A 19,920-nucleotide genomic window follows, 5' to 3' on the forward strand; every position below is an offset into this window, starting at 1 on the left:
GTTTAAATTTATAATATTTTTGATATGTTGATTTTCAAATTGATCTTTAATTCAATTAATGTTGATGTTCTTTGTAATTGAGTAATTAATTTATTTCAATTACTCATTTTATCACTATTTAATTCTAATAAGTTAAAAATTAAGTTCTAATTTTTAATCAATTATTTATTAATAATAAGTTTATTATTTATAAATTATAAGTTTTTTCTTAAATTATTATTTTAATTAATATTTGTATTTTAATATAATTTGACTTTTTTTTAATTTTTATGGATAAGAGCTATCAGTATGGGGATAGCGCCCTTGTATTAATTAAAAACAGTTTTGCAAAAAAACCATCACTGCCTGTTAGCAAGACCGCAGACGATACTACTACCTACCCGCCCCATTGTACAATAGACCACAATTTTAAACCCACCCACCAATGACCAGAACCAGACTTGGTCTTTTACATATTATGGACCACCATTGAGGGTCTGCATGATGACCCAGCAAACTCTCTGATATTGATTACATTTTCAGTAGCTCCAGTCGAGAACCACCATGTCTCTGAGTTTGTTACTCTGCGAAATGGGGCCATGTTCCCGTTCTGCACAACACACCTAAAGACTTCCCACACATTCTCCCCGAATGTTCTCATCAACTCCTTCAACTCTTCCTTTTCTACACGTCTGCGTTTTGCCCGGCTTTTTTCACTGTCATCTGATTCATCGCTCTCATCATTTTTGCTCTCCTCCTCTTCATCCTCTGAGTCCGAGGGCAGAAAGACACTCGGTTGGAAGTAGGTTTTGAGTATGTTGATCCATTCGTTCTCTCGCAAGCTTAGTATGGAATTAGCGATGTTATATTCCATTGACTGGCTTGACGAAGCCACACAACATCTCCACCACTCTTTCCCTAAATTCAATGATGTCCACCAAGGGCATAAGCATGACTTCATAAACCGTGGCGTTCAAAGTTAAGTTTGATCCCCACAAACCCTTTTACCGCATCATAAACATACTCTTATGTGGCAAACAAGCTGTGAAGTTGTACATCCAGTGTTTCTTCACAGTTCATGCACCCAATGTTGCCAAAGTATGCCATAGATAAGGACGCAACCTAGCTCGTGCACTATCAGAGGTGTGTGACCAAACAAAGCACCTTACTCTCCATTCAACCCGATCTTGTGGAAGACCAATAAAAAGGCTATCAGAACTCTAGAAGATTCTACATGCCTAATCAACCGAGATCCCGCAGACTGCAAGAATCTGCCATACAGTCACTTCTATCAATCGTATGTAGCTTAGACCATCGGCACTACGATTTTGAGGAACCAACCTGTATAAGGTGTGCAAGACTTCTACCACCTGTCCTACGTCCGCAGGCCTAGTTGCAAGGACCATCATCCAACCCCCTCACTTTTTCTTATCAATAAGTCTTTTCTGCACAATTCTGTACTTTCCAAACTCAATGTCTTGGGATCCACTAACACTTCTGCAGAATCTGAATTGACTCCGAGATTAGCAAGCAGGTCTGCCACTTGATTACCTTCCCTGTGTATGTGAGATATTTCATATGGTGTGATTGCTTGGAGTAGAGACCAAATGTGAGGCAGCCATTTAGCTAGTTTCCAATTTAGTAGTCTAGTGGTAGTACCCCATTTATAATTATCTAAGAATCACCCTCAATCTGTACATTTGATAAACCTTTCTGTTTGCAAAGTAAAAGCCCGGCCTCAAGGGATCTTATTTCTACTTCATTATTTGTAGCGCAGCCAATATTTCCGTACGTACCAAACATAATATTCCTATCCTCATTCCAAATGATTGCTCCATAGCCAGCCTGCCCAGGATTGCCTATGTAGGCCCCATTAAAGTTGAGTTTCACCCAATTGTTATGAGGCTTTTCCCATCCGACCTCTTTCTTGTTGATTTTCTTCTTGGGATAATGGAATATAGCATTTTTGAAGGACCAATTCCTTTCCATTTCCAAGTCCCAATCATTGAATTTGAATTTCCTGACATTCTGTGACTTGCCACAAATAACTTCTTCTATGTCTGCTTTAAGATTGTCGATGACTAATTCCACCGGTTTAGACGTCTCTTTGAATATTCATTTGTTTCTTTCTTTCTGGATAGCCCAAACAATCATTGCTAGACCAATCAACCACAGGGTGCCCCACTTTGTCTAACTGAACAATGGCCATGCGACAAGGAATTCTTTTAGAGACACACTTCTAGCTATATATAGGTTAACCATACCTAGGAATCAATTCCAACACCTACGAGAAAACTCACAATTGAAGAGTAAATGGTCCACTATTTCTTCCCCAATGTTGCATAACACGCACCAACTTGGACCTTGAATACCTATGGTTTTCGGACTATCACCAGTGAGTATCCTCCCATTCAGAGCTATCCATAGGAAAGCCCCTTCTTTTGGCAAGACCCACCTATTCCAGCACAACATGCTAGGCCAATTCGGGTTGATAGCTCTATGCCTTTGAACTTTGTAGCCCAACTTAACATTGTACTCCCCTGACTTTGCTGCAAACCAGAATAAGCTATCTTCTTCATCTGATGCTAAAATTGTTCTATTACTTAGTAACTCTTCGAGTTTCTTACATAGCACCAGGTTGCTGATAGCTACCCGTTTCCAGGATCTCGTGCCATGTTTCTTAATACTCTAGAAATAACTGGCAACCTGCGTACCCATAGTAGATTCAATGGTGTTGACCCAATCTTGATCGTCGAAGCATTCTGATAGTGGCGGTTCCCCATCCCATGAGTCCCGCCAGAACTTGGCCCTACCTTCATTGCCAATCTTCCAAGAGATGTGGTTCGTGATTATATCCCTGCTATTCCAGAGAAAGTTCTAGGTGGGAGAGCCCCTATCTGCATCTACAATTGTGAAAATTCGATCAGGATCATCAGAGTTCGGGTACTTTTTCTGAAAAATCCTGCAGCATAGTTTATTGGGACATTTGTACATCTTCCAAGACATCTTCACTCTTAGGGCCAAGTTTTGAATATTCATTTTTCTCAGCCCTGCTCCCCCATCCTCTTTCCGCATGCACATGGTATCCCAATTTATCAGAGGTATCTTTCTATGATCCTTAGCCCCATTCCAAACAAACTTTTTTTAAATCCCATCTAATTTCGCACCAACTGGTTTAGACAATTGAAAGCATTGCATACTATAGATTGGAACCATTGCTAGCACAGATTTTATCATTAGTAGTCGACCAGCTTGAGTAAGCCATCTATTCTTCCATTGCTCCATTTTGACCTTACAAGAGTCTAGGATGTCCTCCCAAATTTGGGATTGCCTACTGCCCGTGTTAATTCTGATCCCAAGATATTTGAGGGGAAGATCAGCAATTTTGAAGCCAAGAAAATGAAAAATGCGATTCTGAGTCAACCTTCCTGTGTTGAAAAAGAAAATATGTGATTTATCCATATTCATTTCCTAGCCTGAGAGTTTTGAATATTCATCTAATACCTCACTAATTCCTTTGGCTTCCTTCATCATCGCTTCACCAAACAGAATTGTGTCATCAACAAATTGTGAATGGGTGATGGGCTCTATCAGTCTGTGAACTCGAATACCATTCCAATGCCTGACAGATTGTTTTGTTTTAATTAAATTCCCAAGAACCTCTACCATGAGTACAAAGAGAGCCGGTGTAGAGGGTCCCCTTGCCTTAATCCATTGGTAGCTTTAAAGAAGCCGCAAACCGCACCATTGACAAGCAGGGAGAAATTAACCATGGAAATGCATAAACTAACACAATCAATCCATTCATTTGGAAAGCCATAACATCTAAGAACCTTAACCAAGAATTGCCATACCACTTTATCATAAGATTTTGCAACATCAAGCTTTATGATCAGACCTTTTAATTTCTCTTTATGTATGGAGTGCATGACTTCAAACAATAAAATAATACTGTCCGCTAACTCTCTTTCAGGAGTAAACCTATTCTAATTTTTTGAAATGAGGTGAGGTAAAAGCTTCTTCAGTCTGTTGGCCATAACTTTCAAGATGATTTTGTATATGGTATTGCATAGTGATATGGGCCTAAGATCGTGCATTGAAGAGCATTCTTGCTTTTTGGGAATTAAGGCAAGGATTGTATTATTCATTTCTTTTACAAACTTCCCTTTTTTCCTGAATTCTTCTACAACCAAGCAAATATCATAACCCAGAAAGTCCCAACATTTCTGATAGAATTCAGCAATCATACTGTTTGAGCCTGGAGCCTTGTGAGGGTGAAGCTCGAACGTAGCCTATTTAACTTTCTCCAAAGAGTAAGGTTCGCATAGCATTTTTGCATCATCCGTAGATACCAGCTTGTGCACGAGTTCGATAAGCCTATTATCTGATGCATCCCCTGTCTGACTGTAACTCCCCAAGATTTTAATAAAATGATCGAGTGCAGCTTGCTCTAACTCAGCCATAGACACTTAAAAATAATTATTTTAATTATTTTTAATGCCTCACATAATTAATTAATTAATTAATTATGTTAATTCAAATTCTCCTCAATATTAATTAAATATAATTAATATTGTCACTATAGCATGTGATTGATTTATTTAATAAATAAATCCCTTTCTTTATTCTTCTAAAAAATCAAATCCCCACAAATCTTCCTCTTAGCTAATTAATTTCAATTAATTAGTTAACCTACATGATTCCTACAAATCATCTTCTTAATTCATCATTAACCTAATAAATTCTTCTAGAAACTCCCTAAACTCACTTAACATTATTCTTCTAATTTTTTATTCCCTCCACTCATTCTCTCTCCTAGTCAAATTATCCTAATCCCACCTAGCATTTCCTCTAATCCCCCTCTTAATGAATCGTTAATGGCTAATCAGCATGATTAACCACAAAGTCAACTTCTCGTTTTTAAATACTCTTTTCCTAGGTGAATGTAAGATTTTCGAAATCTCACATTCCTCCAAGCATCCTCTCTCCCAAGGAATTTTTAATTCTTTTTTGTATTCCTCCAATCCCCATGATATCCTTTTTTGGAGAATTTTTAATTCCTCCAATGCATCTTGTGGAGTGTGGAGATACAAAATGCCTTTAAGGCATAATTCTTGGTCTCCACACCCTCTCTTGGACCTTATGTGAGCTCACAAGTAAATCTTAGCCCTTCATCTCGAATTCATCCTAGCCATCCATTTTCCTCTCCTCTTCCTATAAAATAGGGCTCCATCCCTTCATTAAAAACATCTTGAAATCTAGTAAGTTTATGCTACCCTTTTGAGCCCAGGAAATCATCTTGGCAACTTGATCATCTCATCCTTATCATTTTTCAAATCCACTCCATTTGTGCACAACATTGGAGAGCCATCCACATCCAGCAATCAAAGGAGCACATCAAGTGAAGCATTATCAAGGGGCGCCTTCACTTCATCAAGCTCAATCCGAAGGAGAAGGTAAAATAGCAAGGTGAAATGGTCTTTTAATGATATTTTAGTATTCTGCATGTTTATTTTATTATGTTTTGATCATTTGACCTTCAAATCTGTTTTCCCCTCTTTATTTTGGCATGCCCGGTGGGACCCACGTCCCTAAGAACTAATATTTTTTTTTAGGTTTTTGTGAGTTGTGAGACGCAGGTTCTAGAATAGCGCGACTGCAAAAAAAAAATTCTTTTTTTGCAGGTTCCAGAATAGCGGCTCTGTATTTCTGCGCAACAGCTTCTTTTCTGTTTCTGTTGCGTTTTTGTTTCTATTATTTTTCTATTTTTGTTGCGTTGTTGTTTCTGTTCTTTTTCTGTTTCAGTTTTAGTTTCAGTACGATAGCTCTGCGATTAGCGCAAGCATTTTTGTGGGAATTTGAATTCCTATTATCTGATCTGTTATTTGCTCCGTTTAATTATAATCTGTGTGAAAGTAGGAGAGTATGCTCTTGTCTATATAGATAATCAAAAATTCAGACCTTTCACTTTTCTATTCTGTTTAGCACGACTGTATGCTCTGACCGCAGGAAAGTGTGAAAATAGGAGAGTATGCTCTTGTCTATCTAGACAATCAAAAATCTACACCTTTGACACTTTTCTATCTATTTAGTGCTACTGTCTGCTATGTTAATCTATCTGAAATTTTTAGGCGCTAACTGTAGTTTGCATTTCTTTTTTTTTCATTTCCTGTTATCTGCTCTGTTTAAAGATAATTTGTCTGACCACAGGAAAGTGTGAAAGTAGGAGATTATGCTCGTCTATCTAGACAATCAGAAATCCGGACCTTTAACATTTTTTTTTATTCTGTTAAATTTAGGGTTTCTGCTCTGTTAAATCTAAGGTTTTTTTTTTTGAGTAAATTTTTTTCTATTTTTTTGCCATATCTTCTTTATCTCAACTCCATTTTCCTCCAAATTTCACCAGATTCTCCGCATTGCCATTTTCCACATTTCCTTCCTTGGAGGCCTTATCCTAAAAATCCACTTTTTGAAGCCCAAAATCTCATATTTCTCTATTTTTAGGGTTTGTCATAACTCCTTCCCCTTTTATCCAGTCACCTCCAAATTTTTCTCATATTATCCATCTCCAACTTTTGCTTCTTTGTCCCTCTTGGACAAATTTTCCCATTCCTTCATCTCTCCTCCAAAATCCCCATTTTTCACTTGCCTATCCCTTGGAAAGCAACAAAAACCTAGTCAAATCTCATTTACCCATCAAAGCTTTCTTCAAATCCACATTTGTCATTAGTGAAAAAGTTTTTATTCATGTTTTTCTATTCATTCCCAAAAAATCAAAAAAATTAATATTTTTGTCATTTTGTTGTTTTCTGCAGGATGCTTGTTGAAGACTACATTTTTCAAACTACTAATCAAGTTGTTTTGCAGGACGCTTGTTGAAGACTCCATTTTTCAAAACTACTAATCAAGTTGTTTTGCAAGTTGCCTAGCTGATTCAACCAAATCTTGTGCATTTATTTAAACTAGGCACCTAAATATTAATTAAAATGGAATGAACCATTGTCTTATGTGTCTTTAAGAAAAGCGTAAAGGTAGGAAAGTATGCTCTCGTCTTACTGGACGATCAGAAATCCAGACCCTCCAACCTTTTCTTGTTTGATTGTGTGTTTACCTCTAGCGGGCCTGCCCTCCCAACTTGCTCTTTGAGAAGGTAAGAGGGGAACGACCCAAGTGAGTACACCCGGACCTAGGGTTTCCAACTCACTATAATAAATAGGCCATTGACTATGAAAGGGTTAATGGTTGGGGCTATATGAGAGTTCACTCTCACATTGGGTGCTTAGTAGGATCCTAGAGATCTCAATCATGCTTGCGTGACTACTAAGTTCTTGGTGCTTCGTTGGGCTATAGGCCTCAATTGCGCTTGTGCAACTTCGAAGGGTAGCTCTTAACGGGAAGACTTACTAAACACCTTGTTCATAGTGGCCAAAAACCTTCTAGTCATTGGTGCAGGAGGTCGGACCTCTGAAGCGGCCCATATTCTTACGGCCCTTAGTAGAGACACAAAGTTCACCATGAGGAGTTTTCATGGGAATTGATGCTTGGCTGCCCCGAGAAGTGAGTGTCGTGGAGGGGAGCCAGTGGGGTCAAACATCTAAGTGTCCGCTTTGGGTAAACGTAGATGGGAAACCAATTGGGATTCAATGACTATTGTCCTTGCCAGCCTTAAGAATGTTGTATATGAGCATGAGTGTCTTTGATATAATATGCATTTGATCACTGTGTTTGCTTTGTTTGATACATACTTGCCAAGAGAAGACTAAAAACACATCACTATCCCCAAACACTTTGCAAAAACATTTGTCAAGACACAAACAATTGTCCAAGTCATTACCCACACAAAGCCCAAAAATTGCATCAAAACTCTGTCCGTCCCATTTTTCAAAAGCCTAAGAGAGAAGCTAAGAGTTTGTCATCTCCATCAACATTCAAGTTTGTCCTTTGAAACACCAACTATCGTCCAAATCAGGGTGGTCATATCCCTTCATACAATTTGTCATTCAAATCGATCCTCCATTAAGTCATATTCATGTCAAAGACAACCTAGTTATCAAGTTTCTTCTAAACCATCACTACCATACCTTCTTCATCAATCATCCTCAAATTTCTTAAATCCTTTCATCCTCAATTTTCTCAAATCCTTTCATCACAAATTTCTCAAATCCTTTCATCACAAATTTCTTAAGTCCTTTCATCACATTTTTCCTAAGTCTTTTCATCACAAATATCGTGTATGGTCGCAACTCGATCTCAAAAGAAAAAGATGGCTGAACAACAATATGGCATGCCAAACATTGGTGTCCTATATGAAGATCCCATGCAAGATCATACACAAAGTGGGCAACCTAGCGATCAAGATCAAAGTCAAAATCTTGACATGGTTAACCAAGATGAACTTTGTCCAGAAGTGCAAACTTTCCTAGCAGATTCTTATAACCAAGAGATGATGGAAAAGTTTATTAAACACAATCCTACTGCACTTCTGAAAACTCTCCTTGAGCATGGAGCTCAACTTTCGCTTGAATTTAATAGATCCGCTCTCACCCAAGAACCACAAGGAGACCTCGCTCCCACATAAAGTGTTGCACCTACTATTCAAACTCAATCAATTGTAGCCCCATCAATCAGCATGGCTCAATCAATGCCACCCGCGGTACCTCCCACCGTGGTCTCCATCCCACCTTCTTCCTCCTTACCATCCATACCACTATCAAATCCGATCTCATCCATTCTCCAACAAACTTCTATACCACCTCCTTCTATTCAACCACAAATTTCTATTCTACAAACTTCCCTTCCTCCCAACAATGTCGCAAATTTTATACGAGCCATATTCAATCCCCTCACAACAGTTTGCGGACTACAACCAACTGTCACTCAAACCCCAGTGACATCGGTCATCACATGCCACATTCCCACCTCCTCATCATATCAATATATTGGTGGTGCACCTTCTTTGGCTCATCCAATTCTTGGGGCAAATACACTTCATCATTATCAAAGCCCACAACAAGACCTCATCAAGGAAATTCAAGACATGAAAAATATCATCAAGGACATGAAACAAAGGACTAATAAAAGAAAAACTTACTCGTTCGAAGAGTTTTGCCATTGTCCTTACGACCCATCTATATCAGTTGCACCATATCCCTCGAGATTTGAGATCCCTAAATTCACCAAGTATGAAGGCAAAGGAGAACCCCATGACCATGTCCGAGAATTCCACATCTTATGCCAAGAAGTCTCCTATAGTGACCTTTATCTTCACAGACTCTTCCCCAAGAGTCTCATGGGAGATGCCTTGGCATGGTTCTCATCTTTACCACGAGGTTCCACTGTCTCTTTTCCAGACTTGGCAGAAAAATTTGTGGCCCACTATGCATACAACATGGGTAATGATGTATCTATGATGGACTTATGCAATACAAAACAAAGGCCCGGAGAAACCTTCGCCAATTTCCTACAAAGATGGTGACATCTTATCAAGAAATTCCAGTGGGACATGCCAGAACAACATCAAATTGAGCTATTCCAAAAGAACTTGGTGCCTGAACTTTCAAGACCCTTAATATCCCAATGCATCAAATCCTTCCAAAAATTGACCGATAAGGGCCTCGCCCTCGAACGTGTCTTGTTGGAAGAAGGAACCTTGAAACATTACCAGAAGTCAACACAAAGTTCTTCCTCTTATCATAACGACAAGCCAAAATTCTGGTCCAAAAACAAAAACGTGGTCAATGATGGTGTAACTGATGCAAAGTGGGTCCAAACCGTGGCCGCTCCCCCAAAATCCACCACCAATAATCATCAATTCAACAATCAAAATAATCAAAATTAATCCCAAAAACCTCACAACAGTGTCTCAATCCAGGGATGACCACTCCGATCGAATAACAGGACTCCAAGAGATTTCACTCCTCTGGCTGAGCCTATTGAAATGGTGTTTTAGAAACTTGTCCAAGCAGGTGCAATGGTTTTTCCAATCACTCGCCCATTTGACCCCAATCAACCTAAACCAAGATGGTATAATGAAAATGTCTATTGTGAATACCATCGTATCAAGGGACATGATACACGAAAGTGTATGAAACTGAAGATCTACATACAAGATCTCATTAATAGAGGTGAGATTGAAGTAGCAAATGCAAAACCTAGTAATAATAATGACAAACTCAAAATGTACCAGGAACCCTTCCCGAAGAATGATAAAGGAAAAGGCTCATCATCTAACGCAATGGGTTATGACTATGCTAATCACGTAACCGGTTTTGATTTTTTGGTAGGTCGCATTGAACCTGCAGACAATAATGTGAATGTCATAACCATCCAAGGAGTTAATCCTCCTTCCCAAAGCAGACCAAATCCTGCTCAGATAGTCATTCAAGGCACCACGCCTTCCACCTCCCATTCCCAGAATGACTGCAATACAACTACACACCGAGGAAGAGTCACCATCCAAGGAGTTCCTCCCCCACCAAACCCCCCACCCATGTCTTCCACCTGTCGATATGACCTCATTGATCAACTTGGGAAGACACCCACACAGATCTCCATTTTGGAACTTCTCAAGACCTCCCTGGTCCATAAAGAAATTTTGGAACAAGCCATTCTCCAATCACGCGTTCCAGATAACATCAACGCCACCCAATTCCAAGCCCTCATTGGAAACCTTGCTGCCCAACAACACATTGTATTTAACTCCAAAGATGCTCCTGCAGATGAAGACCATAACAAAACTTTGCACATCAAAGCTCTTATCCACAAGTACAAGGTCAAATGTATCCTAATAAACGGTGGATAAGGGCTTAATCTGTGTACATACAAATTAATAAAACAATTGGGACTTTCTGAGGATCTGATAGACACATCAGGAAGGATCACAATAAAGGCATATGATGATGCAGAAAGAATTTCAAAGGGCGTGATCACCTTACCTCTTCAAGTGGGCCCCATTATAATTGAAACCCCTTGCCAAGTACTAGATCTTGACCTCCCCTACAACATTCTCCTCGGGAGGCCATGGATTCATTCCTTGCAGGCCATACCCTCCACCTATCACCAATGCATCAAATTCCCCTATAACGGAAGAGAGATCACTGTCAAAGGTGATCCCCAACCTTTTTAATATTGCAAACTATTAGAGGGGAAGCATCTATATCATTGCCCACTAAATAGACCCTCGCCAACGCCTCCATCTGACACATCAAATGTTGCCTCCACATCATCCCAACCAAATAATCAAATCAAGATCTTGGACAATGGCTGTGGAGAATACAAATTGGAGGACGTCTTATTAATAGGCAACCTCCCTCTCTCTCCTAAGTCATTTGGCAAACCAAAAGAGATAAAAAAGGACCCGAAACCAGTCATGCAATGTCAAAACACCACCTTCCAACAATGGGGCCCACTTGATAATAAGAGCCTCGAAGAAGATATCTCTTCATGGCTATACAGAGAAGACGATGAAGATCCAACAAGAATATCCAAAAAAATGTACCCAAAAGCATCTGCCATAGTTGAAAAAATGGGTTACAAAGGACATGGCCTAGGACTAGAGGAGAAATGAAGCAAAAACCCATAAATCCTATCTCCTACAGATACAATAGAAGCTTGGGGTACACCCCGGTGCCTAAGATTACTATTGTTGGTGCCCCTTCTAGTCCTTCTTCGAATATCGAAAGTGCTGACGAAGAGGAATTCCATGAAATGCCTTATGAATACGAGAAAGATATCTTCTTGGACACTTACATAAATACCATCACCCCCGTAACCCTTCCCACTTCACATGAGCTACATCTTGTCCATCCTGAACTCATTGACTAGGGCCAACGAGACAAACCCACTCTAGATATCTGCGTCGATGATAATGCTCTCATTGTTCTCTTGATAGCGCAAAATCTGGAAGATTGTAACAGAATCGAGGGTATTCAACTACACGAAAAGGTATACTTTGGTAGTCAAGTTAATGCCCTTAGCCACAAAAAAGATAATAAAAAGAAAAGACATGATTCCCGAGGTGAAAACCTCCCTGAGGCACCTTTGGATGAGCAAAAAATAAAAACAAAGGGCGTATCCAAAAGTGAAAACCACTTGGTGGCACTTAAAGATGAGGGATTTGACCTCCCTACCATTCATTATCTTCAACAGGACAAATCAAATTTGTTGATAGAAGAAACAAACAACATCAACATGGGCACCGAAGTCATTCTGAAAAATGTGCTCATTGCCAAATCCCTCACAGAAATAGAGAAACAAGACTTCATCAACTTCCTTACAGATGTAAAAATCAATTTTGCATGGTCCTATTCTGATATGCCAGGGTTGGATCCTGCCTTGGTGGTTCAAAATCTCATCGTCTGCCCAAATGCAAAACCTGTAAAACAAAAATTGCGCAGAATGCACCCACATGTTGCACTCTTGGTCAAGGCGGAACTCCAAAAGATGTTAGACGCAAAATTTATCAAACCAATAGATTATGCTGAATGGGTCTCCAACATTGTACCTATCGGAAAACTTGCTAGGGGCATCCGCATCTGCACAGATTTCCGAGATCTAAATATAGCTTGTCCTAAAGATGATTTCCCGCTCCCAAACATAGATATGATTGTAGACCTCAGAAAGTCTTAAATGGTCAAAAAAAATAAAAAATCAAGAAAAAAATTAAAAAATCAGAAAAAGAAAGAAAAACAATTCATCCATTAGTGAAAACCACTTGGTGGCGCTATGGACAAGTACCTTGGTGAAAACCTGTGTGTAGGCACCAAGGTAAATAACCGGATCCACTGTCTATCATGTCGATACTACAAATCATCCGCCATCCAGCCCACCCATGCGCAACATTCCTTCTTTTCCTCCTCCCAATAAAACAATCCCAAGTCCACAGGTCACTCTCCAAAACTATTAAATTGCTTGCCTGATCTAGAAGCCCACTTTGCCCTAAGGATGACTCCTTCCCTCGCCTGGCAACCTAATCCTCCATCCTAGTTCTACTCTTGGCAAGAGGTATCATTTGGTCACAAGGAAGAGACTTGTTAGATTTTGTTAGATCTTTTCATATAGACTTGTATCTTTTGCCCTACGACTGCCACTATTTATGACTGCCTCGATTCTTTCATATCCAGGTATGTTATGATAGGCGCATACTGGGGCATATTTCATAGTGTAGACGTATAAAAATGACCATATTCCCAAATGAATATTTTATGTTCATTTCTCTATTTAATTAAATCCAATTTAATTAAATTACCCGTATTCCTCTATTTAATTAAGTAAATTACTCAATTAAATTCACTATACCCATCTAATGAATAAATCATTTTATTTAATTAAATCCCCCCTATCCACTTTTAATTAAATTCAAAATTTAATTAAATAGTTATCCTAAATTGAATAAATCTAATTTATTTAATTTCCCCAAATTACAACCAAATTGAATTAAATTAACTTTATTTCAATTAAATCCTATTATCCCTCCATCCACTTGCACTTTCCTACATCTCCCACTTGCATTCTAAAACCTATTTCTAATCCCTTCTAGACTCTTCTAATCGCTTCTAATTAGCCTAACCCATCTTCTAAACTTTGTCACATCCCTAAACAAAGGGAAGTCACTTCTCAAACCCTTAAAGTCTTTGATAACCATTAAAGGCTTCAAGTCTTCAACCCCTTAATTTCCCGAAGTCTCCCAAACCATTAATGGTTAATTCAACTCTCTTACATGGTTAGAGACTTTTTGCCTAACTTAACCTTCATCCAACCCAAGGGTCTCATCAAGCCTTTAATGCTTTGACCATGATTATTTCTTAATCATTTGCACAAAGGTTTATCCTTGGATTAACTCTTAATCCAATGGGTAAGCCTAACTTAAGTTTAACCCTTACCCTCTAGATAACCATAAGGTCTTCTCAAGCATTTAATGCCTCCAACCCCTTTTCTCAACCCAACCCTATGTTGACATTTGTCACCATTTCATTGGTGCAAATTACAAACATGGATTCCCAACTTTCAAACTCAACCCTTGATTAACTCTTTCAATCCTGACCATCCATTGCCCTATTTTTGCTATAAATAGAGCTCTCATCCCTCCATTTTATCAATCCAAGTTTGTAGTATCATACTTATGCTCAAATACATTCAAGCATTCATACCATTTTATGCTCATCATTTTAGCCTCTCTTTTAGATAGAAATTAGTCTAAATATGCATGTTTAGAATACTTTCTTTATCATTCAGCTCAATCATAGACTAAATATATCATGTTAGGATAGTATTCATGCTAACCTTGTCATCTTATAGTTAGTTTATTTGCATTTTAAGATCATGCATAGCTTAGGATGCATCTCATATTAAAATCTATCAAAGCATCCCTCGTTCTTGCATTTGCCATCCCTAAACCATTTTGCTCAGTGATCTGAGAGCAAAAATATTGGTTTGAGGGACATTGTAAGATAGAGAACCATGGGACCAACCTTGGGAAGCTGAGTGATACTTCATTACTCCATAGCTTGCACCAAGAAGTCCTGTGTGTGTGTGGACAAGTCTTTTGGAATATTTTCATATTTTGAGTTCTATCGACCCGCTTTTCTCGCATACATTTCTAGCGCCCATCGTGGGGCCCGACCCCATATGTCAAATCATTTTTTTAAATTAACCACTTTTGGAGGTCCGCAGGAAACAGGAATCAGCGTGTGGGAAACATTCCCTGGCACATCCGGCTAACAGTCTAGCGCATATCGCTTCCTGTTTAGCGCGTAGAGTCCATCATCTAGCGCTTCAAGTCATTTATTTAGCGCATGACCCCACTAATCTTTGCCTATAGGTATCAACACGGGAGAAAAATAGAGAAGCACATCTGAAAAATAGTTTGGTGCTTCGGGTCTATCAGATAGCGCATTCAGCTCAATGTTTAGCGCCTGAAGTCTTTTCCATAGCGCATCATATTTCTAACAGTTTTCTGTAGGTCTCGACGTGGGAGAAAAATAGAGAAGCGTTTTCGACGCACAGAGTAGCGCATCTCGAAAATAGTGTAGCCCGTTGAAACCTTATTTTAGCGCATCGCTGTTATATTGTAGTGCATACAGTTTGTTTTGTAGCGCATTACAGATTGAAACAAAAAAACCAAAAAAAAATTGTAACCGAAAGTTAAAAATTAGACTTGTGGAAGTCCACCGAATCATCTAACGTTTTTCTTTTTCTTGCAGGATTCTAACAAATTTATTGCAAAAAGGAGCTTAATCTTAGAATATTTAGATAGTTAGGATTTTCACTAACTTAGTTTAAATTTTTAAACGTCTTTTATTCTTAAAATTGAACTCACTTATTTCTTTTGGGCTATAAAAAGAACCACTATCGGAAATTTTCTTGCTTTTATAGGAGAAAAACTTTATTTTAGGCTCTAAAACGAACAATACAAACTTTCCTTTTTTGCAAAAGTAGATATAAAAATAACCTCACCATCCTTTGGTGTATAAAAGGATTCATTTTCAAATTTCGCAAAGCAAAGAACCTCACTTACGAAGTTTTGTTACAATCAAAAGAGGGAAGTTATTCCCCTTTTCCGATTTTCTTTTGTTGACCATATTGAAAATTTTGCTTTGTTGACCAGGTTCCTTCACTAGATTAAATAATCATTGCTTTGAGGAACTAAAACGAACATCATTCTCTTTTTTTGGAGCAACATCTCCAAGTAGAGATTAGCAAATCACTGAATTGAAGGCTTAAAAAGAACTTTGATTGCCTTGTCTAGAAAGTGGAAGGTATATGCTCTCCCCTTAACTGGGTGATCAAAAAGCCAAACCACTCTTAAAGCTTTCTGTATTTCAAAGCATAAAACCTTTAGCAGGCCTGCCTTCCCGAAGAGTTGGAATCAACTCTTAAAGTCGTTTATGGCCGATATGAAGGGAACGACCTAAGTGGGGAACGACTTTGATGCCAAGAATTCCAACCCACTATAATCAAACGTGGAAAGTGACGAAAGTCCTTTTCAATGGTTGCATGCAGCGATTAGCCTTCCCCCAATATCCTCGAGATACGTAAAGTCTTTGTTCTAAAGGTTGGGAAGCCTCCTGAGGGAGTTTATCACTGACGACCGAATAGGAAGCCTGATTACAAACCATAGAAATAGAAGCTTTGAACCGAGTCAGTAACCAGACATTTATAACATCATAGTGCAAGGGTGGGGAAGAATCCGCCCCCAAGATTATTCACCATATATCTCCCAAGATAACTACTCAACTGTGAAGAGATTCACTTTGAGTTAATTTCTGGCAAAAGGCAAAAAAACAGGCGCCCTCTAGGGGGTGACAAGGTTGTTTGAGCTGACGGAGTATCGAGACTAGTGGGCTATGATGTTATTTATGACCTTTGAATAAAGAGTCTTTCTGAAGTGTATTATTCGTATCCAAACCTGTTAAAACATTGGGGATTCGAACACATCCTTGCAGAACATACACTTTTTGTTAGATTAGGCAAAATGGTTGTACTTTTTATGTCGTGCTTGCATTTACTACTTCAGAAAATCATTCATCAAACCTGAAAAATTCACAACAAATATCCAAAATTTACAAAAAACCAACTAAAGAAAAATCAGGGCAGTTTAGCACATAAGGGCACCTTCTTAGCGCGTGGGGTACATTTGTTAGCGCATCCAACCATCAAGTTAGCGCTTTAGTTCCAAACAGTAGCATTTTATCCCAAGTCAAACCAGTGTTGAAACATTTAGCGCATCAAAGAAACAGTCTAGCGCGTGGAAGCATCAACTTAGCGCGTGAAAACCAAACATTAGCGCATCAGGTTCACAAGTTAGCGCGTTACAGGCCCATGGTAGCGCATGACTTTTTAAACAGATAGAAAACATTTTTTTTGAACAGTCAAAACTTTAGCGCGTGTCTGGGGGCAGCCTAGTGCGTGTGGTCATTATTCTAGCGCATGGAGTAACTTTGGTAGCGCATGTAGTCTCTGTTTTAGCGCATGATCAAAAACATTAAACAGAGGGCAAAACAGTAAGGAATTTTAAAAATTTTGAAAACATTTTCAAAAGCCTCTCATTATCAACAACATTTTTCATCAAAACAGAGTAGCGAAAACAAACCGTTAAAACTATTTCTTGAGCCAAATTTGTGTCAAAACAAACGTTGTAAAAATCCTAAACTAGTCGCATGATAAAACATGTCTATCTTATCATAATCCGAAAACCTCATCATCAGTATCAACAGAATCCTTTACCATCTTACGGATTTCATCTCAAAAACACTTGTTTAAAATTTTCAAGTTGTCAAATCAAGTTTCTATATTGGGAGGCTTTTATCCATATCATTTGACACGCTTTGTCGTGAAGGGGCATCTAAACCTGCACTTTGATAGAGTAAGATTTGAAATTTTACAAACAAGATCAACTGAATCCAAACAAATCAAAGGAAACCATTGATCACTCATGCATGACTAATCCCCATATTCTGAGAAGAAAGAACATTTATCGTAACATCACGTTGAAGAAACAACAACCTAGTTTTTTCAAATTTATCAAGAGAAATAAATTTTTATACAACAATCGTCAGCTCTTCAAATCTCATTAGGTATTCCTTCATCACGTCAAATGTTATATCCAAAACAAATCCAACGAATTTGACAAAGAACCCTTAAAAACAAGAGCCTACTGTCAAAAGTCTTCTTTTAATCAAATCATAAACCGCGGAGGAAAGATCAATCCAGCATTCTTGCCCGATGAGTGTATCACTTATAACACATCTCGACCAGAACCACCCACCCCTGAGCAACACATAAACGAGGATTTTGTCCCCTTCGTCACTGAAATTTTTTACTAAAATGCCTGTTACTCGCTCTCAAAGAAACCAACAAAGCGAGACACACGTAGAGTCTAGTATGAATCGAAGGTTGTCAAATCCTTTTGAAGTTCCACACTTAGAAGAGACAAAAATTTCTGAAGCACTTCTTCAGGAATGTCAGGAAAACCCTTCATTCCAAAAGCTTGTAGAAAGGCTGATGGAAAATGACAAAGAAAAGTATATGCTCATGCTCACAAGTAAAGGCGTTAAACTTCCCAAAGATTTAGACACAAACATCTTTAGAACCGAATCTCAATAATATGCATATCAAGAACAACAAAGAGAAGAAGAAACTCGTAACTTTGAACAAAACATACCTGAGCAACACATTCTAGAACAATGTATACCAGAAATGCATATACCTGAGCTAGAAACTCCAGAACAAAACATACCATTTACCACACCTTCTCAGCTAAGAACTAATACAAGGGAAGAACTTTTCCCTCGGCAAAATAATGCGCCTTTGGTTGCTCTTACTCAACAAATGCAAATGTTACAAAGACAAATACATGGCATGCAACAAGGGACAATAGTGCGGTACTCTTTAAACGAAATCTGTCCTTATCCATTTGATAGAAGATTGAACATGGTGCCTTTTCCTCCAAACTCAGACGTTCCCAAATTTGATAAATATAATGGGAAAAGTGATCCCCGAGATCATGTTCGAGAATTTTGCACAATGAGTCTAGAATTTGCTCATGATGACACCTATCTAATGAGGTTATTCCCAAGAAGCCTGGGAGGGAAAACAATGGAATGGTTATCCAAAATTACACCACCTATCAGATCATTTGATGAATTGGTTAACAAATTCATAACCCAATACTCCTATAACATTCAACATGCCATAACCATGCTAGATGTCTGCAGCACTAAACAAAAGAACAACGAAACATTCATGACATTCCTTCAACGCTGGCGACGTATGGTCTCCAGATATCCTCAAGATATTCCTGAAAAGGAGAAAATGGAAATCTTCATTGACAATTTGAATGGTGAAATGAGTTACAGGCTAAAACTTCAATGCATACCGTCTTTCGCTAAATTGATTGAAAATGGCTTTCAAGTAGAGGAAGCGTGTGTCAAAAAGGGAACACTCAAATTCTACAAGGAAGGAACAAACTCATCAAACTACAATAACCAAAACAACAACAACTTGGACAAGTCTCGGTTTTGGACTTGAAACAAAAATGAAAGCAACAATGAAACGCATGATCCAAAATCTAAGCAACCAATGCTCGCATTATCCGGAAATTCTCAGGCTACGAAAAATCCTAAAAATGCTAATCCAAATGCTAACACATATGCACCAAACACTGATCAAGGACAACTCAACACAAACAACACCAATGATACTCAAAACAAAAACATGAATCCAGGACCTAACAACAATTCACGAGACAACATGAACAATTTCCAAAAACGTATTTTCACACCACTGGGACAATCCCTAGAATCAGCATTCAGAGAACTTTTGGCAAACAAGATTCTTTCTTTGCCTCCAATCAGCAACTATGAACCCCAAATCAAACCACCTTGGTGGAATTATTCACACTATTGTGATTTCCATCGTAACAAGGGTCATTGGACAAACGATTGCATGAGATTGAAACACATGGTGCAAGACATGATTGATCGAGGGGACTTAACGGTAGATGGTCTCAAAACAAATGGTGATCATGGAGCCTTTAAAAATCCTCTCCCAAATTACAACAAAGATGGAGCTTCAACCTCGGATAATACACGAGGAGCTCGTATCAACCATATCTACAACAACACCATAAACCACATATCAGCTGAAGATCATCAAGTAAATGTCATCACCATCCGAGATCGGCGTGATCATGAATCTATCAATGTAACAACCCGACCTCAGAAATATGTCTTAAAAGGACATACGTCACCTACAACTACTACACCAAAAATCCAATATGACTTGGTTAGCCAACTACGCAAAACTCCAGCTCAGATATCTATACTAGAATTGCTGAAACTATCACCGGAGCACAAAGACATATTGGAACAAGCACTATTGGAAACCAATGTACCTCAAAATCTGGATACAGACAGATTTCAAGCCATGGTCGCCCATATGACT

At 38.6% G+C, this 19,920-nt stretch overlaps 1 protein-coding gene across 1 annotated transcript in view; it reads right to left on the reverse strand.

Annotated features, from left to right (window-relative positions):
- Window positions 1-1,653: 1,653 nt before the first annotated feature.
- The window catches only part of LOC131858848 (uncharacterized), a 33,255-nt gene continuing 14,988 nt past the window's right edge, over window positions 1,654-19,920 (reverse strand). The window contains exon 2 of the mRNA XM_059212314.1: window positions 1,654-1,838. Within this exon, the coding sequence (XP_059068297.1) occupies window positions 1,654-1,838 (185 nt within the window). The remainder of the gene's footprint in view (window positions 1,839-19,920) is intronic.

The sequence above is a fragment of the Cryptomeria japonica genome, chromosome 10 (assembly GCF_030272615.1).
Source record: "Cryptomeria japonica chromosome 10, Sugi_1.0, whole genome shotgun sequence".
Classification (NCBI taxonomy): domain Eukaryota; kingdom Viridiplantae; phylum Streptophyta; class Pinopsida; order Cupressales; family Cupressaceae; genus Cryptomeria; species Cryptomeria japonica.